Source organism: Schistocerca serialis, chromosome 9 (genome assembly GCF_023864345.2).
Source record: "Schistocerca serialis cubense isolate TAMUIC-IGC-003099 chromosome 9, iqSchSeri2.2, whole genome shotgun sequence".
Classification (NCBI taxonomy): domain Eukaryota; kingdom Metazoa; phylum Arthropoda; class Insecta; order Orthoptera; family Acrididae; genus Schistocerca; species Schistocerca serialis.
This window is the reverse complement of record NC_064646.1, coordinates 53,602,226-53,629,667: the sequence shown is the minus strand read 5'-3', so window position 1 is coordinate 53,629,667 and position 27,442 is coordinate 53,602,226. Positions and strand designations below refer to the sequence as shown.

Genomic DNA, 27,442 nt, shown 5'->3' with positions numbered 1-27,442 from the left:
GATGATGCGTTGGCACACAATCTGAAGGTACTACTCGTGGTGAAACTGAAGTACTCTTACTGTAACGAAAGTACATCTGCTTACGCCGACGCTATTTCTACAAAACACTGAATTTTGTTCCTAATGTTTGCTTACCTACATCCTCTACACATTAAATTTCACCCGTCAGAATCTGGTGTGTAATCGAGTGTAATATTTTTAACTGCTATACGTCTGATGCGAATAAAAAAATGGTTCAAATGGCTCTGAGCACTATGGGAATTAAAATGTCAGGTCATGAATCCCCTAGAACATAGAACTACTTAAACCTAACTAACCTAAGGTCAACACACATATCCATGCCCGAGGCAGGATCCGAACCTGCGACCGTAGCAGTCGTGCGATTCCAGACTGAAGCGCCTAGAACCGCTCGGCCACCACGGCCGGCGTGATACGAATAGACGGTTCCAACTTTACGATATAACTGTTATGTAGCCCAAACATTCAATTAGGTATTACTATATTACACCATACACAATACGTAATCCTCCATTCCGTTCGCTGTCCCCCCTCCCTCCGTAACTCGCCATACTACACTATGTGATCAAAAGTATCCGGACACCTGGCTAAAAATGACTTACAAGTTCGTCGCGCCCACCATCGGTAATGCTGGAATTCAATATGGCGTTGCCCCACCCTGAGCTTTGATGACAGCTTCCACTGTCTAAGGCATACGTTCAATCAAGTGCTGGAGAGTATCTTGGCCAATGGCAGCCCATTGTTCATGGAGTGCTGGACTGAGGAGAGGTATCGATGTCGGTCGGTGAGGCCTGGCATGTAGTCGGCGTTCCAAAACATCCCAAAGGTATTCTGTAGGATTCAGGTCAGGACTCTGTGCACGCCAGCCCATTACCGGGATGTTATCGTCATGTAACCAATCCACCACAGGCCGTACATTACGAACAGGTGCTCGATCGTGTTGAAGGATGCAGTAGCCTTCCCCGAATTGCTATTCAACAGTGGGAAGAAAGAAGGTGCTTAAAACATCAATGTAGGCCTGTGCTGTGATAGTGCCACGCAAAACAAGAAGGGGTGCAAGCCCCCTCCATGGAAAACACGACCACTCCATAACACCACCGCCTCAGAATTTTACTGTTGGCCCTACACACGCTGGCAGATGACGTTCGTCGGTATTCGCCATACCCACACCCTGACATCGGATTGCCACATTGTGTACCGTGATTCGTCTCTCTACACAACGTTTTTCCACTGTTCAATCGTCCGATGTTTACGCCCCTTACATCAAGCGAGATGTCGTTTGGCATTTACCGGCGTGATGTGTGGCTTATGAGCAGCCACTCAACCATGAAATCCAAGTTTTCTCACCTCCCGCCTAACCTACATAGTACTTGCAGTGGATCCTGATGCAGTTTGGAATTCCTGTGTGATGGTCTGGATAGATATCTGCCTATTTCACATTACGACCCTCTTCAACTGTCGGCGGTCTCTGTCAGTCAACAGACGAGGTCGGCCTGTACGCTTTTGTGCTGTACGTGTCCCTTCACGTTTCCACTTCACTATCACATCGGAAACAGTGGACCTAGGGATGTTTAGGAGTGTGGAAATCTCGCGTACAGACGTGTGACAAGTGACACCCAATCACCTGACCACGTTCAAAGTCGATGAGTTCCGCGGACCGCCCTAATGTGCTCTCTCACGATGTGCAATGACTGCTGACGTCGCTGATATGGAGTACCTGGCAGCAGGTGGCAGCACAATGCACCTAATATGAAAAACGTATGTTTTGAGGGTGTCCAGATACTTTTGATCACATAGTGTATCTCTCTCTCTCTCTCTCTCGGAGGATATTTGAAGAAATTTGAAGTTAATTTTTAAAGAGTTCGCTTGGCAAAATTTCCTACGTCACGTTATGAGATATCGATGCAGTCACTTTAACCGCGTGGGAATACAGGTCTTTCTTCAAAAGTGGCCAAAAATCGTGGAAATGGACGGAGATGTAAAATTAAATTAATAATTACTCATAAAAGTTGCCGGCCGCGGTGGTCTCGCGGTTCTAAGCGCGCAGTCCGGAACCGTGCGACTGCTACGGTCGCAGGTTCGAATCCTGCCTCGGGCATGGATGTGTGTGATGTCCTTAGGTTAGTTAGGTTTAAGTAGTTCTAAGTTCTAGGGGACTGATGAGCTCAGATGTTAAGTCCCATAGTGCTCAGAGCCATTTGAACCATTTGAGCCATAAAAGTTGTTATTGGACACCGTATAAATTTCACTTCAGTTTCGTGGGAACTTAGAGAAATAAATTGCTAGAAATTACTTTCCTACAGACCCAACACTGGGAGGAGGATGGAGCGGCCACGAACAAGATGATGGATCACCTTTAAATTGCTTGGTTCTGGAACATGCAGCAATGTCTAACCCGAAAATGTACATGATGATGATACTTTCCTATTAATCTTCTTACTTTCACAGTATCGTGGTTATATTATCGAGCCACAGTTGGATATTGCTCACTTTCAGGCATTCTTCTTTCCCCACTAGGCCACTGCAATTTGTTTTGTCCTTTAAAAAAATACTTTAGACTGGAATGTTGCACAGTGCCGTCCTGGTAGATGGCTTTCCAGCCCCCCTCCCTCTTCCCTCCCTCACCCCTACCCCCCTCACCGGAAACACGTTTCCATAGATTCCTGTCGGCTCTTTCATCCAGAATACCCAGTAGACTATCACCACATTTCGTTGACCTTGTCTAGACTAAATGGAAACGTTGCGAAGTGGCCATCTTCGATTTTTATATCCATACCATTTGAAGGCCATTTCCCAGACATGAATGCCTTAAAGTAGTGTGACGCAGTTCTCAAGGCAGTCGAAAAAATCGCCTTTGAAGAAGAAAAGCTTTGCGAACCTTATGAAGTACAAAATATTCCTATAAGATTGTCATGGACATCAATAGCTGAGTGTGTAGTATAAAAGTCTGGTAATTGTGTATCCGTTACTTCGTATTACGCTAGTGGCAACGATTTTTACTTTTATTTAAACTTCATATTTATTGACAAATAAAAATGTGAAGTAAATATTTAGTAATAATTTCTTTTCTATTTGTAACTGTTGGCTGTATGAAAATAAATAAAATTTTTATGTAGACATGCAGAATACCTCACTGTTAAAGAAAAACAGATATCAAGAATAATGTTCAGTCTATAGAAATAAAAAGATTTTTTTTCTATTTGATGTTTTGCACTATTGCCCAGATTTTATTTATTGTGAATACTGGCATTTTCAGGTAGTTAGTAGTCCTCTATACACACATGAAACTCGCTTGTTGCAATTTCTATCTGTAAGTTCGGGTTAATCTCAGGAACTAGAGTACAGATTTTGATGTGGCTTTCACTAATTGATAGACTGATCTGCGAGGAAGTTTTGCACACATTTTTTATAAATATTTCATAGAAATTGGCTGAACTATGGTGAATTAAATTTTCCCAACACTCTGAAAATGGTGCCACTGCCATCTAGTGGGCAACTCCTCAGAATAGAATCAGGCCGTGCCAGCACGAGCTACTGCCAACTTCCCGAATGGTCCGCGGTCCAGGACGTATCTGATATTGAGGTACAGAGTTAATGTTCATGGGTGTGAAGGGAGATGCGGGAAAAGGCTACAGAGTAACTGTAGCTCGCTGCACTTTGGCGCCTGTCATTGCCACGAGATGTCACTTCAGACTTCAGTTGCACGCCGGAGCAGACCACACTCGTGTATCCTGAGAACCTTCCTGACACGGCGCTGTTTAAATCGTGTCAGCTATATGAATGTGAAGATATTCAACTACCCAAAATTGTTCACCAAATTTTAATCATAACTCGAAACAGTAGCCCGTAAACTGTGCCAATCCAGGGCGGGTCGCTAGTTACTACACGAACAGATGGTATTTTTATTATAAATTTTGATTCACCATTCGTTAATTAATATGATATTTAAATAAAACTAAGGAAATGTTTCTACTTGCGAGATTTGTGCCGGTGACCGTTACAAGACTCTACAATACACACGCAGATATCGGCAACATTGTTAAAAAAAGTTACAAACGTATGTACTTCAGAGAGCTTAGAAATCGGTCCGTGCGCGACAGTACGCGGTACCAGTATGTTCCAAAAAGCCACGTGTTAAAATTAGATATTTCAGGGGGTCACCTCTCGGGTCCTATGAATCATAAACACGAGGGTTTCGGCAGCCCTTGGCGCAGCGGCCTTTTGTATGCCTATCGAAAGAACGGATTTACTGTACTATCCTACACTGCAGTATCAAAATTTGAACATTACACACTTCCTCCAGCCCACGCAAATTCGGAAAATCGATTGATTCCTTTGCATTAGGTGTGATCTAGGATGGACCTCGGTTGGCATTTGTTCATGGGCTGTTCCTGAGGCAACTCCGTAAACCACGATCTTGGCGTACGAAAAGTACGAATTATGGGGATGGCCACTTCTATAATTTCATTTCACGGCAAACTGTCGAAATTTTTACCATATGTTCTCAAGCTGATGCTATTCGGCAACCTTGAAACTTTTTTCGCTATCAGTAGCCATTAGTGAGAGCACGAAGTTCAAAGTTACCGTACTTATACGCTTAAAACATGCACTTAATATCAGTTATGAGGCGTAAATGTGGTTTTATCTAACGTAGTCAACAGATGGCAATGGTTCTCGAATCATCGAAAGGGTTCTGAGGTTCCCAAACTATGTTTTAGTCATCATTTTTGCGCCAATAAAACTGTGTGACGCGCCGTCTCTGTTAAGGGGCACTTCACACCTATACAAATATGCTCAAAGTGATAACTGCAGTGGCAAACAGTGGGCTAAAAAAGGGTCTCAACATGTCTGAAAATAACTTAAAATAGTTGGCTAAAATTATATAAAAATGCGGTGACTGCAAATTCAGTAAAACATTTACAACAACGTTTTTACTCTTTTAAGATACGAATCATGAATTGTGATAGATGACCAAAGTATCCAAAAAATGTACAGCAAACGATTTTGTGTTAACTTTGTATTATGCGTATTCATTCTTTGTTTATATGTGTCAAAATAAATAAAGGTGCGCAAATATATAAAAAAACTGCCCAAACTTTACGGGCGTATGTAATTCGTTTTAGATAAGCAGCACACCGCGCTGTAGAAAAGAGGGGAACCAGCGCAAAAAATTTATTAGAGCACATAAAAGGCAAATATGCTTCTCTTTAAACGATTCTGACAGAAAAGTGCGAGAACTAGCTGCCTCAGCCCTCATCCGCCTTCCTCACGAAAAGTTTTTTTTTTATGCGAATATATTCGCGCTTTTTTGCCGAAGGGTACCAGAGAGACACTGACGGTGGAACAGAAAGGAGACAGTGATGGTGGGAGAGAGAAAGTGGCAGCGAAAGAGAAAGAGAAATAGGTGAACACAGTAGCCGTGGGGGCCAAGGAGAGAGGAGATATTTATGGTGAGTAAGAGACAGTGGCAGTAAAAGAGAAAGAGAGGTGGAAGGAGACAGAAGCAATGGGAGGAAAACAGGGAGAAGACAATGGAATTTAAAAACACAGATGAGTGGAGACCAAGACCTGGATAGGTGGGGGGCGGGACTGGACCTGTCCAGACCAGCGAATTTTGAGGCGTAAGTATGGGGAGGGCGCGTTATGGACAGAAATTTTAAGTACGTGCGTACATTTTTGACCTGCAGAGATATAGTGGACACTGTTGCCGTGGAAAGAAAGACACAAGGAGGCAGTGTGGCAGAATAGACAGTGGCAATGTGATATACTGTAAAGAAGTGGGAAAAAAGGAGACAGTGGGAGAGAGACATACACTGAAGAGCCAAAGAAACTGGTACACCTGCCTAATATCGAGTAGAGCACGCGGAAGTGCCACAACACGACGTGGCACGGGCTCGACTAATGTCTCAAGTAGTGCTGGAGAGAATTTTTGTTGAGCAAGGCGTTATTTAAAGAGGAACATATTGGCTTTGTCTGCGCTCCGACAGGAACCATTTCTCCGCTGTTCGCCTACTGTTGCATGTAATCATCGAAAGCCAGGTTCTTTACGTTACATTTACGAGTTACGTCGCATTGCTTTGGAAGCTCATATGTTGGTACCAAGCTCCCAATCTTGTAAGCAGGAAGAAAATGGAAGACGGCCAACTCCGCACGGCCCGATTGTAAGTAACCTGGATACACAACACAAAACGTGGTCGTTCCACTGTGAGAGCACGGTGTACGAAATGACAACAGGCCTGTGGCTGGGCCCTGTGCAGGCCATGGAGACGGGGAGCGGCGGCGGGTCGCCGGTGGCGGTGCCGGCGCCGCTGCGCGCCACGGTGTCGGCGCTGGAGCGCGAGGTGCAGAACGCGACGGGCTGCCCGGCGGCCGTGCTGGGGCTGGCCGCCGTCTTCATGGCGCTGGTGGACGCCGCCGTCGCCAGGAACGTGACGGGCAGCGAGCGCGCCGCGCGACGCCGGCCCCCGGCCGCGCCCGCGCCGCCCCCGGACGCCCCCTACGACTTCATCATCGTGGGCGGCGGCACCGCCGGCTGCGTGCTCGCCAACCGCCTCTCCGAGGTGCCTGACTGGAAGGTCAGTCGCGGCCGCCACCGACGTGCTGCTCTCCGACACTCACTTAACCCTCGACTCTGAAGAGTCCAGCTCCCGTGTACCGGGTTTTTGTAATTAAACTGTGTTCCGAGTGCTGCAGTGCACGTTGTACACTACTGGCCATTAAAATTGCTACACCAAGAAGAAATACAGATGATAAACGGGTATTCATTGGACAAATATATTATACTAGAACTGACATGTTATTACATTTTCACGCAGTTTGGGTGCATAGATCCTGAGAAATCAGTACCCAGACAACCACCTCTGGCTGTAATAACGGCCTTCATACGCCTGGGCATTGAGTCAAACAGAGCTTGGGTGCCGTGTACAGGTACAGCTGCCCACGCAGCTTCAACACTATACCACAGTTCATCAAGAGTAGTGACTGGCGTATAGTGACGAGCCAGTTCCTCGGACTCCAAAGGATAGACTTTTAAATGGTGAGAGATCTGGCCAGGGCAGCAGTCGAACATTTTCTGTATCCAGAAAGGCCCGTACAGGACCTGCAACATGCGGTAGTGCATTATGGTGCTGAAATGTAGGGTTTCGCAGGGATCGAATGAAGGGCAGAGCCACGGGTCGTAACACATCTGAGATGTAACGTCCACTGTTCAAAGCGCCGTCAATGCGAACAAGACGTGACCGAGACGTGTAACCAATGGCACCCCATACCATCACGCCGGGTGATACGCCAGTATGGCAATGACGAATACACGTTTCCAATGTGCGTTCACCGCGATGTCGATAAACACGTAAGCGACCATCATGATGCTGTAAACAGAACCTGGATTCATCCGAAAAAGTGACGTTTTGCCATTCGTACACCCAGGTTTGTCGTTGAGTACACCATCGCAGGCGCTCCGGTCTGTGATGCAGCGTCAAGGGTAACCGCAGCCATGGTCTCTGAGCTGATGGTCGATGCTGCTGCAAACGTCGTCGAACTGTTAGTGCAGATGGTTGTTGTCTTGCAAACGTCCCCATCTGTTGACTCAGGGATCGAGACGTGGCTGCACGATCCGTTACAGCCATGCGGATAAGATGCCTGTCATTTCCACTGCTAGTGATACGAGGCCTTTGGGATCCAGCTCGGCGTACCGTATTACCCTCCCGAACCCACCGATTCCATATTCTGCTAACAGTCACTGGATCTCGACCAACGCGAGCAGCAATGTCGCGATACGATAAACCGCAATCGCGATAGGCTACAATCCGACCTTTATCAAAGTCGGAAACGTGATGGTACGCATTTCTCCTCCTTACACGAGGCAACACAACAACGTTTCACCAGGCAACGCCGGTCAACTGCTGATTGTGTATGAGAAAAGCGGTTGGAAACTTTCCTCATGTCAGCACGTAGTAGGTGTCGCCACCGGCGCCAACCTTGTGTGAATGCTCTGAAAAGCTAATCATTTGCATATCACAGCATCTTTTTCCTGTCGGTTAAATTTCGCGTCTGTAGCACGTCATCTTCGTGGTGTACCAATTTTAATGGCCAGTAGTGTATACATAGAAGTACGCTGCAATATCGTAGGAATGTCCATTAATCGGTGCGCTAGCGGAGTATGCTGGGAAAATAATAGTTCCAATTTCTGCCAACAAGTGAAAATCTGGCGCTGGAAGCACTCACAACATGGTGGAGGAATGATCAAACACCTGTTAAAAGTGATTCTGGCATGGTTATTGGGATATTTTCACATGTTACATGCGCTCAGTACGATCTTCCGAATGAGCAACATGCTGCATCTGTAACACGGAATTTCCAGTGGAAAAAAACAGAGCAATATGTCATGTCGTCCTGCGATCTCCTTTACGAGGGCAGTTCAATAAGTAATGCAACACATTTTTTTTTCTGAAACAGGGGTTGTTTTATTCAGCATTGAAATACACCAGGTTATTCCCCAATCTTTTAGCTACACAACACTATTTTTCAACGTAATCTCCATTCAATGCTACGGCCTTACGCCACCTTGAAATGAGGGCCTGTGTGCCTGCACGGTACCATTCCACTGGTCGATGTCGGAGCCAACGTCGTACTGCATCAATAACTTCTTCATCGTCCGCGTAGTGCCTCCCACGGATTGCGTCCTTCATTGGGCCAAACATATGGAAATCCGACGGTGCGAGATCGGGGCTGTAGGGTGCATGAGGAAGAACAGTCCACTGAAGTTTTGTGAGCTCCTCTCGGGTGCGAAGACTTGTGTGAGGTCTTGCGTTGTCATGAAGAAGGAGAAGTTCGTTCAGATTTTTGTGCCTACGAACACGCTGAAGTCCTTTCTTCAATTTCTGAAGAGTAGCGCAATACACTTCAGAGTTGATCGTTTGACCATGGGGAAGGACATCGAACAGAATAACCCCTTCAGCGTCCCAGAAGACTGTAACCATGACTTTACCGGCTGAGGGTATGGCTTTAAACTTTTTCTTGGTAGGGGAGTGGGTGTGGCGCCACTTCATTGATAGCCGTTTTGTTTCAGGTTCGAAGTGATGAACCCATGTTTCATCGCCTGTAACAATCTTTGACAAGAAATTGTCACCCTCAGCCACATGACGAGCAACCAATTCCGCACAGATGGTTCTCCTTTGCTCTTTATGGTGTTCGGTTAGACAACGAGGGACCCAGCGGGAACAAACCTTTGAATATCCCAACTGGTGAACAATTGTGACAGCACTACCAACAGAGATGTCAAGTTGAGCACTGAGTTGTTTGATGGTGATCCGTCGATCATCTCGAACGAGTGTGTTCGCACGCTCCACCATTGCAGGAGTCACAGCTGTGCACGGCCGGCCCGCACGCGGAAGATCAGACAGTCTTGCTTGACCTTGCGGCGATGATGACACACGCTTTGCCCAACGACTCACCGTATTTTTGTCCACTGCCAGATCACCGTAGACATTCTGCAAGCGCCTATGAATATCTGAGATGCCCTGGTTTTCCGCCAAAAGAAACTCGATCACTGCCCGTTGTTTGCAACGCACATTCGTTACAGACGCCATTTTAACAGCTCCGTACAGCGCTGCCACCTGTCGGAAGTCAATGAAACTATACGAGACGAAGCGGGAATGTTTGAAAATATTCCACAAGAAATTTCCGGTTTTTTCAACCAAAATTGGCCGAGAAAAAAAATGTGTTGCATTACTTATTGAACTGCCCTCGTAGATCAGGAAGAGGCAGGATACATGCCTGATAGACACAACCTGTTACATGTCCCTACAACCGGAAGTCACATGGGTCAGGGTCGGGGGATGAAGAAGACCACACATTTTGAAACTGGCTAGAAATGATGCAGTCGTTGCGAAACATTGGTCGAAGCATGAATTTCACCTGGCAACCGACATTTGGTGTTGCCCTATCTTGCACGAAAATAGTGGTGTGGAACAGTGGCATTCTTGCAAGGCTGGAATCAACGTGTTGCAAAAGGCGGTCCTCGCAATGTGCGTATGTCACTGTACAGCTAGCTGGCCCGCGAGGTGTCGCTTCCTCGAAGAGAAACGGACCGAGAATGAAGGAGCTTGTGAAACACCACCACACGGTCACAACATAAGTCGGTTGCAGCGGATATTGCTGCACACAATGTGGCAGAATAGAACCCCATATGCGACAGTTCAGAGCATTCACAGCAACATGCACAGTAAAATGTACCTTGTCCATGCGAAGATTCCATGCACGCGAAAAAAAAGAGGCGAAGTCACGGCGGTGTAGCCAATCTTAGAATTTTATTTATTTGGTACATATTCTTAATCCTCTTGGAACACCAGTGTAAAATGCGCCGCAATATCTTTTGAACTGTTGACCAGGGGAGAGACACTCCTGTGACACAGCTCGAGTAGTGATGGGTGCAGAATTGCGGCTATGTGCTGCACGGTCGGCTACAGCTAGAGAAACTTCATCAACAGTGCCATGGGAACGGGCCGACGCCGCCGCCGCCGCCGCCTCCCCCTCCCTGCTGCACCACCCCATTCACCTCTCCCTTCTAATTTCGTCGTAATATTGTTTATCCCATTGGCTGGCATGGGACCTCTTCGCAGCTGTTTCGATGGGCGATACTCCCACCATGCAGCGATGCTTCTGCTGCTGTTCTGATCAAACTACTTTGCCAGGACTACACAGTCTTTCTTCTAAACAGCCACTGCATATGATACGCAAAACTTCAACTTCCTCAATCCTTTACACCAACAGTCACTTCGCTAAAGAAATCAACATCCGTCACCGAGAGACAACCAGCATATTCACGTCAAAACAGAAGCATTTCACGTTATGTCTGCTTACAGCGCCGTATTTCGACGTGGTAGCATTAAGCAAACTTTTTTTTTCCAGTATACTCTGCGAGCGCCCCGGCTAATAAGCATACCTACGATGCGTCAGCTCCCTACAACGTATACAGCCCGCACTGCCGCACTCTCAGCGTCGTCAGTTTAATTACAACCACTCGGTATGAAGTAGGTACAAACTTTTGATTACTTCACACATCTGTTAATATGTTAATATTTGATGTCAATCACGTAAACGACAAATAGTTTAGAAAAGGTGTGAAATTACGTTCAAAGTCTGATGGAACAGTGGATGAGTATAATCCGTTTAATTTGCGCTCTTTTTTTCTCGTATCTCATTGTTTATGGCGTCATGTCTCCTGGACCATGGGTCGTACAACATAATGTTCCACGCACACTGAGTGATGTATGTGAATACTCTCTACAAACTGTGTTGCGAACAGGGTGGGCAGTAAAGAAATAATAAACTAAAACGCCATGTCTAATGCCGAAGTTTTACTGCATGAACAGCGAAACTGTGGTAATCAATAACCTTTTTTTCCTTTCATCAGTTCGTGGAAGCTGTCGGTGAGAAAAAATTTCGTAGACGATAAAAATTGTGTGTACAGTCTGGGTCATTTGTGCGCTGTCGTTAGCCTCTTCCAAGATACATACAAAGTTCCTACCTGCAACAGTTGTTTACAATGTTAAACTTTCAACTTAATGATTAGATTATGACAGCAGTTTAAATTTCTAAATTCGGTCGATAATTATTTGAAATATACAGAATCAAATTTTCATTGTCCCTGGAAGCCGTTACGACGCGCAGTCTGTAACAGCTATTGGCTGCCATGAAGCGGGTTAGACACAGGAAGCTCAGACGCTCCGTTAGCGTACCACATCCCCCTCCTTTCTTAGGAAACAGTGCGTACAAAATTGTTCTGCTGAAATGTGTTTAACGTAATTAAAACTTCAGATTTTCAAGTCGGAAGTTGGTACAAATTCAGTGTCAAAAAGAGTGCTGAAAACTGAAGAAATAAGAATCAGTATGTTGCACTGATTTAATGACATTATCAAAAACAGCTTTTCTTGCGCTGATGGCTGGAACAACTCTTGAGGGATTCAGTAATTTTGTAAAAGATGGACGAGCTTAAACATACATTTTTAATATAAATAGAGAAAACTACAAACAGACACTTTTTTAAAATAGATATTTACTTCATAAAACCGGTTTTCGAACATTTTCAGGCCCATCGTCAAATGGTGCACAAAAGGTCACATGACTATTTCAAAGCGTAATGCTGGGTGCTGGCTATGTGACAAGAAAATGGAACATGCTTTAACGTATCACCATGAAAATTGTTCACATGCCGATTGTATCCTAAAATGAATTCCGAACTTACTGCGAATAGTATGGGCGGCTTTGTTATTAATATCCATCCATTAGCCTCGATTGTCAAAGAAAGTTGGTTATACATCACTCACTTTTCACAGGATATGCACAACTCGTATATACCGTAGTCACGAAAGTTTGTCAGAATCCTGCACGTGCTGTACAACTGTTGCTTATCACAAATTTCTTCATACGAAGATACGGCACACTTTGCTCAGAGACGTTACTTGCTTTAGTCTGCGCGTAATATAGTCGATGTATGGACAAATACCTGAACAAAGCCATCACTGGGGTGCATCTTGCCCATCACAATCTTTCTGCAAACAGCACAGAACAGAAATTCGAAATACTTCACTTTGCCAACAAAGGCACGATGATTGATTGACCTTCTTGAAGAAACTGAAATCCTTATCAACAGAAATACACCATCTGACTGCCTACTCAACGATCAGACTCAACTGCTTGCATGTTTGAAGAAACATTAACAACACACAATATCGTATTTACCAGCGATACAGGCAACTAGTTTCAATTAAAGTGTCCTCCCTTGTACAGGAGTTACATATTGTGCGCATGAGTACAGGATGTGACGCAGGAACGACGACGTACGGAAGTTTCGATCTGGCAGTGAATCGTGCACGGGTATCCAAAATGGGTAAGGAGACGGCTCGCGTAAAGAAGAAAATATGGGCAAAAGTTTTCACAGACGTCATTCCCTTATACAGCTGACGGTTGTTCGTATTCGCAACTGCGAATGCATTTCACGTACTTCGTAGCAGCTGTAGTCGCCGCAGTGCCTGTTGCTTCGCATATGCAAGCATGTCCGAAGGAGGGCTGCATCGTTCTTTTTAACAACACAGGCCATGCAATATCGTACTTTCGGTCTTGTTGCACGCATGTTCGTCACATGTCTCTGAGCGCTTTAATTTCCCAGAACAGGAGCCAATATTTTTCAGAATTCGGGCTTTTTTCCTTTCATCTGTTGCATTGTTTCTTTAACTTCTTAAAGACAAGGAGTTAACATTTGTCCTTTTCTCCCAATTAACCGATCAGGAAAAATTTCAGTGAAGTACATCTGGTGACCAAGGAACAATAACTCGGTCATAACATGACGAAAGGAAACAAATCAGTTTATTTGAAAACAATACAACATATCCAGTTTTGTAACTTAAACAGTTAAACGAGAAAATACTCTTACTACTTTAAGTAAACGGCAAGAAAAATTTTCTCAACACAATGTAAGACGCACTTTTTCATTTGACAAAATTTGTTTCATTTCCTTAAATGATAAAATGATCAGTGCCAGAAATGGTGTTACGATGATATCAAAGAATCAGTGTATCACATCGATATATTTTTACGACATTCTGAAACTGACCAAGGATTCTAGAAGATTGTGGGCAACGGAAGGTTAGCAATTTACTTTGACCCTGTTTACAACGTTTTAAAAAAAAAGGGACGAGGTAGGCGTGCCTAGAAGACTCGGTACAGTCTCGTCAGTAACGACATTACGAGCAGTCAACGAATAGAATCGTGATCCATCTATGACACGCTAAAAATTCTCCGTTATTTGCAGATTGTTTTCTGAAAATTCCAGGTACAACGTCACTTATCCATAGATCCCGTAAATTATACAAATCTAATACTAAGAAGTCAAAACTGTTGGCTGTTCAAGGATTCGAAAACGGGATCCCTGTTTTCCCCGCGCAGTGCGCTACCAGTTCTGGCACCCAATCGCGCCTCATCAACCACTCATTCAGAGCTTGATCTTGTCGCTGGTATGACTGGTAGAGAATGGTAGCGATCTGCCTTTTAACCTCATCGGGTTCACAGTTTAGTCTCTCTCTGTACATTCTAAACCGTAACGATGTTGTACTGCTTGACAAAGAAACACGACTGCTATAGACTGTATACATTTTTCCCACAACACATAGGAAGACTTCAATATATCTATTGTGGTAGGGAAGTGCAGAAACTTTAAAGTGAAAATAATTGAAAAAACTCTATGTTGAAAATGGAGAATGTGAACTGTCTTGGAACATCCTAGCAAGTTGTAACTGTATATCCGATCGGGGTTCGAACCAAGAATTCTGCCTTTCGCGGGATATGCTCTTACCGACTAAGGTATCCAGAACATTCATTGCGCACAGAAGAATAGGTTCCATGTCAGAGTCCTTTTCAGGAACTCAGTTTTAATCTGCCAGGAAATGTAACAATATTGTACACTCTTCTGCAAAGCAAAAGTTTCATTTTATAATAAAGGTTTTCATTCACTGCTTCTCGTAGTACCTCAAAAATTAATGAGAATGCCATCATTGGAGCCAGTTTCACAAATAACCGCTGACACTGAATATAACACTATCAATTTTTATTCTAACCGATAAAAAGATAATTTAGCCTGGCCCGTTAGAAATCTTGTATAGTTGTGGTATGCTCAAAAAGGTGCCGAACTTTTGAATTACCGCGCCAGCATATCAAAGCGCGGTACTCCGGTCGGTGGCGCCGCGTAGTGGTATCCGCGAGAAGCTGGCTGCCTCGCCCGCTGTCAACGCAGTGGCGGAGGAGCGAAGTTGTCTTCCCGAACTGCAGAGATTATTGAGAAATGAAGACTCGAAGGGGAATGCACCGATGCGAAGTTCTGTGTCTAAGAGGAAGAGAGGAACGCAAAAACTTCGAAGCATCAGTGAAATGGCTGTTGTTCCGGTATCAGACCTGCGTAAAATTTGTTATCATAGCTGCTGATAAGCCAGCAGGGGAAGAGTGTGGTGACAGCAGTCAACGTATTTTGGACAAATAAGCACGAAAGCATGCTCAAAGCATAATAAGAACTAAATTATGGTATACAACGTAGAAGGAAGAGCACAGGAGTCACAGTGAGTGGCAAAAGCGTCCGAAAAAATAAAATATCCTTCTAAATTCCTCCAAATGTGATATCTCTATTTACGGACAGAAACAATGTTTTCAAAGAGAGCCGCATCCCAAAAAAAAACATGAATAATACTGCAGAAAAAATTCGTTGTCCCAGGTCCCCGTCTCACACGATTTACCACCGGTAGAAGCAAGTGTGGCCACTATAAAAGTGCAGTGTGGTCAGACCGATGAACAGACAACACAAGGGACGCAGAATAGGGATCCTCATTCCGTCAACGAATATGTCATTAGCCCATGCTCGGGTTGTGAAGCAAAATCGAACACGTCTTTACAGAAGAACCATCTCAGCATTTGCCTTGCGCCATTGAGGGAAGGAAATGTAAATCTAAATTTGGATGGCAGGAGGGGGATTTCAACCACCGTATACCTAAACGCTGGAAAGGATCATCGCCAATGCAACACATTCTCACAGGCTGCGTTTTGTAAGGCTTCGTATAAAGGTAAAATCACCTTTAGGAAAGGAGGCTCAAATTATTTCCTAATAAATTTTGTTTGCTCAAAGTGTTGCATCGCTCCTACTGCCGTATCGCAAATCAATAAAGTACTCAAATCAAGTTTCTTTTGGCACAAACCTAGTAAGTATTCGTCAAAAGATTAATTACTCTAGTTTGTATAGAGCGGAAAATCGAATCAGAATGTTAACTTATAAATTTGTGTGTCGATGAAATTATTTGTGCACAAGAAATGGCACAACAAGATTGTGCCATAAAAGTTTATATTCGGGTAGGAATTTTTTTTAAGTTCAGGATATGCTGCACATGAATCGAACGGACACATTAGTCTTGTGCAACGCATCTTCAGTACGGGCTGTGATTACAGTGATCAACAATACGACTCATGCAATGATGTACGACCCACAGACGTTCCCTTAGGTTCAGGTCGGGCTTCTGAGCAGGCCAGACCATTTCATTAATGTTATTGTCCACAAACCATTACTCCGAGATGCTGCTTTATGACAGGATGCTTTCTCATGCTGATACAGTCAGTCATTGTCTGCGACCTGTTTCTCTACTGAACACAGTGCACAAATGTCCGCCTGCTTAGCTGGGTGGTAACGTGCTCGCCTTCCGTGCAGGCGGGCCCGGGTTCGATGCCCGACCGGGTTGGAGACTTTCTCCGCTCGTGGCCTGGGTGTTGCGTTGTCCTCGTCATCATTTCATCCTCATCACCGGCGCGCAAGTCGCCCAGTGTGGCGCCGACTGAAATAAGACTTGCACTTGGCGGTCGAACCTTCCCGGATGCGGCCTCCAGGCAAATTCTGCAAAATGTATTCACATCCTTCAACATCTTAAGAGCTGTAAAGGGATAACATCCTAACCACGAAAAACACCCCCAAATCGTAGCACCACCTCCCCTGTACTACACTGTTCGCACATATACAGGGTGGTCCATTGATATCGTTCGGGCCAAATATCTCACGAAATAAGCGTCAAACGAAAAAACTACAAAGAACGAAACTCGTCTAGCTTGAAGGGAAAAACCAGATGGCGCTATGGTTGGCCCGCTAGATGGCGCTGCCATAGGTCAAACGAATATCAACTGCGTTTTTTTAAAAACAGGAACCACATTTTTATTACATATTCGCGTAGTACGTAAAGAAATATGAATGTTTTAGTTGGACCACTTTTTTCGCTTTGTGACAGATGGCGCTGTAATAGTCACAAACGTATAAGTACGTGGTATCACGTAACATTCCGCCAGTGCGGACGGTATTTGCTTCGTGATACATTACCCGTGTTAAAATGGACCGTTTACCAATTGCGGAAAAGGTCGATATCGTGTTGATGTATAGATATTGTGATCAAAATGCCCAACGGGCGTGTGCTACGTATGCTGATCGGTATCCTGGACGACATCATCCAAGTGTCCGGATCGTTCGCCGGATAGTTACATTATTTAAGGGAACAGGAAGTGTTCAGCCACATGTGAAACGTCAAACACGACCTACAACAAATGATGATGCCCAAGTAGGTGTTTTAGCTGCTGTCGCGGCTAACCCGCATATCAGTAGCAGACAAACTGCGCGAGAATCGGGAATCTCAAAAACGTCGGTGTTGAGAATGCTACATCAAAATCGATTGCACCCGTACCATATTTGTATGTACCAGGAAATGCATGGCGACGACTTTGAACGTCGTGTACAGTTGTGCCACTGGGCACAAGAGAAATTACGGCACGACGAGAGATTTTTTGCACGCTTTCTATTTAGCGACGAAGCGTCATTCACCAACAGCGGTAACGTAAACCGGCATAATATGCGCAATTGGGCAACGGAAAATCCACGATGCCTGCGACAAGTGGAACATCAGCGACCTTGGCGGGTTAATGTATGGTGCGGCATTATGGGAGGAAGGACAATTGGCCCCCAGTTTCTTGATGGCAGTTTAAATGGTGCCATGTATGCTGATTTCCTACGTAATGTTCTACTGATGTTACTACAAGATGTTTCACTGGATGATAGAATGGCGATGTACTTCCAACATGATGGATGACCGGCACATAGCTCGCGTGCGGTTGAAGCGGCATTGAATAGCATATTTCATGACAGATGGATTGGTCGTCGAAGCACCATACCATAGCCCGCACGTTCACCGGATCTGGCGTCCCCGGATTTCTTTTTGTGGGGAAAGTTGGAGGATATTTTCTATCGTGATCCACCGACAACGCCTGACAACATGCGTCAGCGCATTGAAAATGTATGTGCGAACATTACGGAAGGCGAACTACTCGCTGTTGAGAGGAATGTCGTTACACGTATTGCCAAATGCATTGAGGTTGACGGACATCATTTTCAGCATTTATTGCATTAATGTGGTATTTACAGGTAATCACGCTGTAACAGCATGCGTTCTCAGAAATAATAAGTTCACAAAGGTACATCTATCACATTGGAACAACCGAAATAAAATGTTCAAACATATCTACGTTCTGCATTTTATTTTAAAAAACCTACCTATTACCAACTGTTCGTTTAAAATTGTGAGCCATATGTTTGTGACTATTACAGCGCCATCTATCACAAAGCGAAAAAAGTGGTCCAACTAAAACATTCATATTTCTTTACGCACTACACGAATATGTAATAAAAAATGGGGGTTCCTATTTTTAAAAAACGCAGCTGATATCCGTTTGGCCTATGGTAGCGGCATCTAGCGGGCCAAGCATATCGCCATCTGGTTTGCCCCTTCAAAATAGACGAGTTTCGTTGTTTGTAGTTTTTTCGTTTGACGCTTGTTTCGTGAGATATTTGGCCCTGTCACGATCAATGGGCAACCCTGTATATGATGACAGGTAATGTTCTGCAGGCATTCGCCCAATCGAAATCCTTCTATGCGACAGGGTGCAGGTGCTTGTTCAGTGCAGATCATTCGTTTGCAGTCATCCACTGTCCAGTGCGTTGCTCTTCGCACTACCTCAAGCGTTGTTTAGTACTGACCGGGGAAATGTGTGGCTTATGAGGAGCTGCTAGAGCACTGCATACCACTGTTCAACACCCTATGCACAGTCACTGTGCCGGCTGAACTGCTGGCTTCACTTCGCAACCCACGAGTGATTCCTTCCGCTGACTTCGTGCGATTTTTTACAACCACTGACCGAAATGCTCGATCGTCCATGTCCGGCACTAATGTGATGACTGTCTGATTTTGGTTTAGCTCTGGTTGTTCCTTCGCGTTTCCACTTCACAATCACGTCACCGTCAGGCTGAAATGCCCTTGGTGAATATTTTATTCAAGATGATGATGGTGATGGTTTGTGGCCGCTCAACATCGTGGTGATCAGCACCCGTACAAATTCAGAATCTTCCCAGTGCCAATCTCGCCAATTCCCGAATGATGACGAGTTGATGAGGACAACACCCAGTCCCCGGGCGGAGAAAATCCCCGATCCGGCCGGGTTGAAATGGCTCTGAGCACTATGGGACATAACATCTGCGGTCATCAGTCCCCTAGACTTAGAACTACTTAAACCTAACTAACCTAAGGACACCACACGCATCCATGCCCGCAGCAGCGCGGTTCTGGACTGAAGCGCCTAGAACTGCTCAGCGATCCGGCCGGGGATCGAACCCGGGACCCTGTGACCCAGATGCAGCAACGGTATATTTTATTCAAGTGACATCCAATGCCTGGACCACGTTCTAATCACTGAGCCCTCCTGACCGAGCCACTCTCCTATTTCTGATTCTGCATTGACAACAGATTAGGCCCCACCTTATTTTATGCGGGCTGTCAGCAAGTAATTCATCTACTACTACATCTACATCCATACTCCGCAAGCCACCTGACGGTGTGTGGCGGAGGGTACCTTGAGTACCCTTATCGATTCTTCCTTCTATTCCAGTGTCGTATTGTTCGTGGAAAGAAGGATTGTCGGTATGCCTCTGTGTGGGCTCTGATCTCTCTGATTTTATCCTCATGGTCTCTTCGCGAGATATACGTAGGAGGGAGCAATATACTGTTTCACTCCTCGGTGAAGGCATGTTCTCGAAACTTTAACAAAAGCCCGTACCCAGCTACTGAGCGTCTCTCCTGCAGAGTCTTCCACTGGAGTTTATCTATCATATCCGTAACGCTTTCGTGATTACTAAATGATCCTGTAACGAAGCGCGCTGCTCTCCGCTGGATCTTCTCTATCTCTTCTATCAACCCTATCTGGTACGGATCCCACACTGCTGAGCAGTATTCAAGCAGTGGGCGAACAAGCGTACTGTAACCTACTTCCTTTGTTTTCGGATTGCATTTCCTTAGGATTCTTCCAATGAATCTCAGTTTGGCATCTGCTTTACCGACGATCAACTTTATATGATCATTCCATTTTAAATCACTCCTAATGCGTACTCCCAGATAATTTATGGAATTAACTGCTTCCAGTTCCTGACCTGCTAAAAAATGGTTCAAATGGCTCTGAGCAATATGGGACTTAAAATCGGAGGTGATCAGTCCCCCAGGTTCCCGGGTTCGATTCCCGGCGGGGTCAGGGATTTTCTCTGCCTCGTGATGGCTGGGTGTTGTGTGCTGTCCTTAGGTTAGTTATGTTTAAGTAGTTCTAAGTTCTAGGGGACTGATGACCATAGATGTTAAGTCCCATAGTGCTCAGAGTTATTTGATCAGTCCCCTAGAACTTACAACTACTTAAACCTAACTAACCTAAGGACATCACATACATCCATGCCCGAGGCAGGATTCGAACCTGCGACCGTAGCAGTCGCGCGGTTCTGGACTGAAGCGCCTAGAACCGGTCGGCCACCGCGGCCGGCCTGACCTGCTATATTGTAGCTAAATGATAAATGATCTTTCTTTCTATGTACTCGCAGCACATTACCCTTGTCTACATTGAGATTCAATTGCCATTCCCTGCACCATGCGTCAATTCGCTGCAGATCCTCCTGCATTTCAGTACAATTTGCGATTGTTACAACCTCTCGATATTCCACAGCATCATCTGCAAAAAGCCTCAGTGAACTTCCGATGTCATCCACAAGGTCATTTATGTATATTGTGAATAGCAACGGTCCTACGACACTCCCCTGCGGCACACCTGAAATCACTCTTACTTCGGGAGATTTCTCTCCATTGAGAATGACATGCTGCGTTCTGTTATCTAGGAACTCTTCAATCCAATCACACAATTAGTCTGATAGTCCATATACTCTTACTTTCTTCACTAAACGACTGTGTAATTAATGCAACACTTTTTTCTGAAAGCAGGTTGGTTTTATTCAGGATTGCAATACACGATATCCTTCCCCAGTCTTTTGGTTGTAAAACCCTATTTTTCAACTTAGCCTCCACGCCACTTCACTAGGAGGTTCTGCGTGGTACCACTCTACTGGTGTGTGATACAACTAGTGGACGAAGAATATAGCAACTATCCATCGATTGCTCTGGCTATGGGCATATTTATTCCTTTTTCATAGTCCGCGGAAACCACTTCAGTGGATCACCACAACCGCCTGATGTAGAGCTGTAGGTTTGCCAGCGCCGCCGCTCCAGACGCTAGCGCGACTGACGCCGTCGTCGACGTGTTCTGCGCGGCAGGTGCTGGTGCTGGAGGCTGGAGGCGAGGAGCCGTACGAGGCGCTGGTGCCGCCGTTCGCGCCGCTGCTGGAGAACACGTCGGACTGGGGGCTGCGCAGCGCCGGGGGCGGCCGCGCGTGCGGCGGGGGCGGCTGCGCCTGGCCGCGGGGGCGGGGGCTCGGCGGCTCCAGCGTGCTGGGCGCCGGCATGTACGCGCGCGGCTTCCCGCAGGACTACGACCGCTGGGCCGAGCACGGCAACCCCGGCTGGGGCTTCGAGGACGCGCTCAAGTACTTCCTGCGCTCCGAGGACAACCTGGACGCCGACGTGGCCGCCGACGGCCGCCACCACGCCAGGGGCGGCCCGCTGCCCGTGCAGAGGTGCGTCTCCAACTCCTCAGGCCGCGCGTCCGCCAGCAAGTAGCTTCCGCAAGTGCAAGCACTTTTCTTCTGCGAGTCGCTCGGGCAAGCTAATGTCAGAAAGCTGCCACAAGTAGCCTATTTGCAGTAGTGTCGGGAGGTAGGCAACTAAAAGTTTACAGTGTCAAAACTGGAGCACCCACGAGTGTTGTTGCATTATAATTATTGAAGAAAAATTATGACTATATAACAACGTTATGAAGAACAGAGATGTGTAGGTCAGGAAATGGATACAGAGGCGGCCGGGGTCGAATCCAGGACGTTATTCGATGGGGTGGAGAGGGGGGGGGGTTAGTTCGTACAACATTTGCGTTAGTCTGCTGTCTTTCTAGAGTAAAGAAAGGTGTTTCCTCAATATGTAGTGCCATATAAATGCAAGTCTTTGTTAAACGCTGTTAACAAAAATCACTAAAAGTATTTCACTGTTTACTTCATATGTTTACACGATATAATAATGGTTCGAACGGACACAGGCTTCATATAAGTTTACATAGGAGCTTTTAAGCAATACTATAGTAAGCATTCGAAAGGGATTAGGCTATATATTTTTCCTTATATACATGTAGGTAATAATACTTAACGAGCAAACATTGTTAGAAAAAATTTTTACACCATACTCTAATACACATGTAGACGGACACACGCAACATAGTTTTCCAATATGTAAGGTACGCACACTATATATACACTTTCCCGCAGTCAAGTTTTAACAGAAAACCTGTACATTGTTGTTAAATAAATATATAGTCTACGTCAGCGTGTATGTTTATTAGAGTAACGTGTGTAAAAATTTGAAGTATACATTTGCCAAGACATTTTCACACACACACACACACACACACACACACACACACACACACACACACACACACAAACACCACACTTCAAATTTTTACATACACAATGACATAAACTATATATTTTTTAAACAACAATGTACAGGTTTTCTGTTAAAACTGACTGTGGGAATGTATATAATATATAGTGTGTGTACATTATATTATTATTTTCGATTATTCCCTTTTGAGAGGGCGACTGAACTTGAGTAATGATTTCTTCTTCTTTCTTCGTTCTTCCCAAATTCTCTTCATGCGTTCACTGTGTTCTCTCTTCAGTTCTTCCGACCATCTTTTTCCCGTTCTGTTCTCTGTATGTTCTTGTTTAAGTGTGTGTTTATGATGCTTTTTTAACTGTTCTTTATTGTTTATGTTCTCTTGTGTGATCCCCACTTCTTTAATGTCTTCTTCTGCTTCAGTGATTCATTTTGTCTTGTTTTTGCTCTTGTTTACTATCTCAAAGATTTGCCTTGTCAGTCTGCTTTTATTCACCCTGCTCATATGTCCATAAAATTTTATACCGCGTCTATAATGCCATTCTCTTTCCCTTCCTCATGAAATGTAGTAATCGGTAAATTCATTTCGCACTTCCTTGGCTGATGGTGGCCAGTTTTATGATTCGCGGTTCCGAGATAAATTTGTTTCTCTCCATCAGTCTTTGCGCCACTTCCTTTTCGACGCTGATATTTTCGTTCTGGTATTCAAAACACACAACTCCAAGTTCGTCAAAAACTTTCAGAAATGACAAGTTCGGCGAGAATATAATAAATTCCCTTGAGACCGAAAAGGTTATGTTTACAAAGCAGCACGGATTTAGAAAGCGTGTCCCGTCAGAAATTTAGCGTACCCTTCTGTCGCACGATATTCGGTGTGCCATCGATGAAGGGCAACAGGCAGATTCCATATTGCTAGAAGTCCGCAAAGCCTTCGTCAGGGTGTCTCACTGCCCACTGTTAACCAAGGTCCAAGCATACGGAATAGGTTCCCAGATATGTGAGTGGCCCGAAAACTTCTGAAGTAAGAGAACCCTGTTATGACCTCGGCGGCGAGTTTTCATCAAAGGCTTATCTTCAGAAGCGCCCTGGGGAAGTGTGACACGACCGCTCATTTTCTATGTACGCTAATCACCGACCTGCTATCGACATAGACCCGTCCACGCGGTAGCAGCGTCACTTGTCGAGAAATTACTGCTAGCCAGACACACGTTCTGTGCGTGTTGTATCAGTGGGCGTGCTGTCCGTGTGTACAATGGGGAAGGCGCGCGATCTGAGGACATATTGTGATGACCGAGAGGCTCGGCACGAGTATTTCGGAAACTGCACAACTTGTCGCGTGTTCGAGGAGTGCTGTGGTGGGTGTCTTGGGCAGGCACTCCTCATTACAAATGTCGGACGTCGTAGGCTGGGCAGACAAGTAAAGCAGTACAGGAGGCCAACTGTGGCAGTACTGGCAGCAGACTTGCCGAGCAGAGTACAAGTGTGTCTGGACAGAAAGTGCGCCCAACACTCGTAACGATCGGTCTCCGCAGCGGATGGCCCATGCATGTGCCAATGTTAACACCGCGACACCGGCAACTACGACTGAAATGGGCGCGAGAGCATCGGCACTGCTCGCTGGCGCAGTGGTAGAGCGTTGCACGGTCTGGTGGATCTTCTTCATCATCGTGCCGATAAGAGGGCCCGAATCCGTCGCCTTCCAGGGGAACAGCTCCTTGACACCTGCAATGTGGGACGGAGACTAACTGGCGGCGGCTCCATCATCCTCCGGGGAACATTCACGTGGGCGTCTACGGGTCCAGTAGAGCTCGTGCAAGGCACCTTGACCGCCAAAGAGTATCGTACACTGGTTGCACACCACACACACTCTTTCGTTACGATCATGTCTCCCGATGGCAGTGCCATTCTTCAACAAGATCATGCGCCATGTCACGAATCAAAAGGCAAGCAGAGCGACGGAGTCGTTCGAGGAACACAGTGGCGAGTTCTAATTGATGTGCTACCCCCCCCCCCCCTCCCTCCCACCACGCCAGATCTGAAGCTCATCTAACGCCTCTGGGATGTGACTGAACGTGGCGTCAGGGCTCACTGCCCCCTACCGGGACTTTACGGAAATCAGGTGACTTGTGCGCGCAGATGTGGTGCCAAATCCCTCCAGCGACTACCCGAGGTCTCACAGCTTCCATGCCACGACGCGTCGCCGATGTTATCCGAGCTGGCAAGTACGGACCTACAGGCTGTTAGACAGGCGGTCACAATGCTCTGGCTGATAGGTGTACACAAATGATCTGACGGCCAGAGTGACCACCGCTCTGGACTCTTTGCTGATGATGCTGTGGTATCGTCGTTGTCTGGCTGTAAGATTGTTTAAACTGTTACAGACAATTTCTAGTTGGTGTGATGAATGGCAGCTTAATCCATATGTATAAAAGTGAAAGTTAATGCAGATGAACAGGAAAAACAATGCTGTTCGAATACAGCATTAGCAGTGTGTTACTTGAGACAGCTACATCGATTAAATACCTACGTATAACGCTATAAGGCGATACGAAATGCAACGAGCACGTAATGGCGGTAACAGGGAGGCGAATGGTAGACTTCGGTTTATTAGGAGAGCAGCTAATTTATAAAGGAGATCGAGTACAGAACACTTGTGCAACCCATTCCTGAGTACCGCTCGAGTGTTTGGAACTCGCATCGGATAGGATTAAAGGAAGACACTGAAGCACTCAAGCGTTCCGCTAAATTTGCTACCCACAAATTAGATCAACACGCGAATATTACGGAGATACTTGTTGAACTCAGACTGGGAATCCCTGGAGCGAAACGACGTTATTTCCGAGAAACATTACTGACGAAAGTTAGAGAATCGGCATCTGAAGCTGACTGCAGAACGATTACACTGCAGCCAACGTACATTTCGCGAAAGGACCGCGAAGACGAGAGAAGAGAAATTAGAGCTCGTACGGAGGCATATAGAAAGTCGTTTCTCCCTCACTCCATTTGCGACTGGAACAGGAAAGGAAATGATAGAAGTTGATACACGGTATCCTCCGCTGTAAACCATAGGATGGCTTGCGGAGTGTGTGCGTGTAGATACTTGCAGCAAGATGCAAGAAACTGGTGTCCCTAACTTAGGGAAGTTACTTCTGGAAGTTGGTAAGACTAGCTGAAGTCGTCTTGCTAGGGATGTTAGCACGTCACAGAACTTGCTGAAGTAGCTTCTGCAAGCGACTTGCCTAAATTTACTTGCTGATGGACACACGCTTCTACGCCAGGGTCACACAAGGAGTGGTTCATTTCCTCTGGCCCAGCGCTTGCAATGCACGTGCGTTAGCAACAGTGTCGATAGTATCACAGGCTTCTAGGGGTTGCAGACGGCACTTAGTAGATAAATTTCTGATAAAGAAATTTAGTGTTTGGATGTAAAGTAAGTCTGAAGACAGGATCACTTTTACATCTCCCGCTTCGCGGTACGCACACAGCAGAGACAATGGGCTCTACAGGAGGCCATTTTGTTCCGAGTACTCGCCGCTGGGTTCTCTTCTACGTGACGAAGGATGCGTTCTTCAAAGGTGAAGGTGTGACGCTTCCGCGGGGACCACAGTCAACCAGCCCAGCTGCGAACGTACCAGCTTCTCGTAGCGTTCGAAAGTGGTAAGTGATGCCACAATTACGACAGGGACCGACAACGATGCCCTGTTCGCAGCTTGTATGCATACCGCGAAACGGGACCTCTGAAAACAGTCCGATCGTCAAACTTATTTTACATCAGAAAGGAACATTTCCTCTATGGGTTCCTTATCAAAACTTCATCTACTATGTCCCCTTTATACCACCTACAAAGCCTCTAATAGAACTTGCGAAACACCCGGTATAGGCCGGGCCCGGTGACGGAGCGGTTCTAGGCGCTTCAGTCTGGAACCGCGCGACCGCTAAGGTCGCAAGTTCGAATCCTGCCTCGGGCATGGATGTGTGTGATGTCCTTAGGTTAGTTAGGTTTAAGTATTTCTAAGTTCTAAGGGACTGATGACCTCAGATGTTAAGTCCCATAGTCCTCAGAGCCATTTGAACCATTTGAACCACCCGGTATAGTTTCGTGTACGATTTTTAGTTCTGGGGCACAAAGCGCTCCGCCATGTAAAATGATGTTCTTAAAAGTGCTGCAGTTGTATGAACATGCCTCGGTTCTGGTTGTGGCGGCGAAAAACAAAATTACCTGAAAGGCGAAGATACCTGGAAAGTGATAACTCGCACACAAATTCCTTTCTTGTACTTCCAACTTACCGAGGAGATGCTATTCGACCATCAGTATTCCAATACGCACGCCAATGGGTGTTACACCGTGTGATGTTCAACATATTCATACTACAAAAAGAATATACATACAAATTTTGAAGTTTTATAGGATCCTGAAGGGCAAGCAAGAAGCGCTGGACACACAGGGTTTCTTTCCTCTGGAGGTTTTATGATCTTGTATAGTACACAGGAAATACTCCACGAGAAAGTTAGCGCGAAGTTCAAACAGGGAGCGTCCCTTTAGTGCCGGTTGCTTGTCTCGGCCACCTTTCTTTGTTTGTCTGCCAGGACGGGATCCGGGTGGGTGGATGAGTCGCTGTTTACACGGGTTTCGACACCCAGTCTGTGCTTCTTACTACCCTGTCCGCTAGAAAGCTGGAGTTCCCAGCACTCACTCCAGTAGTGCGAATCCGACTGTGGAGAAATGCCATTTTTTACTGCCTCTGATTCTGTCTGGGAAAGGAATCTCAGAACCGTTTAAATTGTCGTTAATAGATTACCACGAAAAGTTTCTCGTCTCTACTATAGGCGTTGAACGCTGATTCACTGTTTAAGGGGAAAAAGCGCAAATGAAGATTGTGGAAATTTGAAATTTAATTACCGTAGCGTAAATAAAATGAGATTAAATATGAAATTAATTGACTCAGTGAAACAGAAGAAATTGTTGTCTATATGGAACGTGCAGCTAAAAA

The 27,442-nt window shown here is 45.6% G+C and overlaps 1 protein-coding gene across 1 annotated transcript in view; it reads left to right on the top strand.

The window, feature by feature from the left end:
* The first annotated feature begins 6,242 nt into the window (after positions 1 to 6,242).
* The window catches only part of LOC126419356 (glucose dehydrogenase [FAD, quinone]-like), a 72,331-nt gene continuing 51,131 nt past the window's right edge, over positions 6,243 to 27,442 (top strand). Inside the window, exons 1-3 of the mRNA XM_050086543.1 lie at positions 6,243 to 6,314; positions 6,366 to 6,593; positions 21,222 to 21,580. Coding sequence (XP_049942500.1) covers positions 6,243 to 6,314; positions 6,366 to 6,593; positions 21,222 to 21,580 — 659 coding nt within the window. The remainder of the gene's footprint in view (positions 6,315 to 6,365; positions 6,594 to 21,221; positions 21,581 to 27,442) is intronic.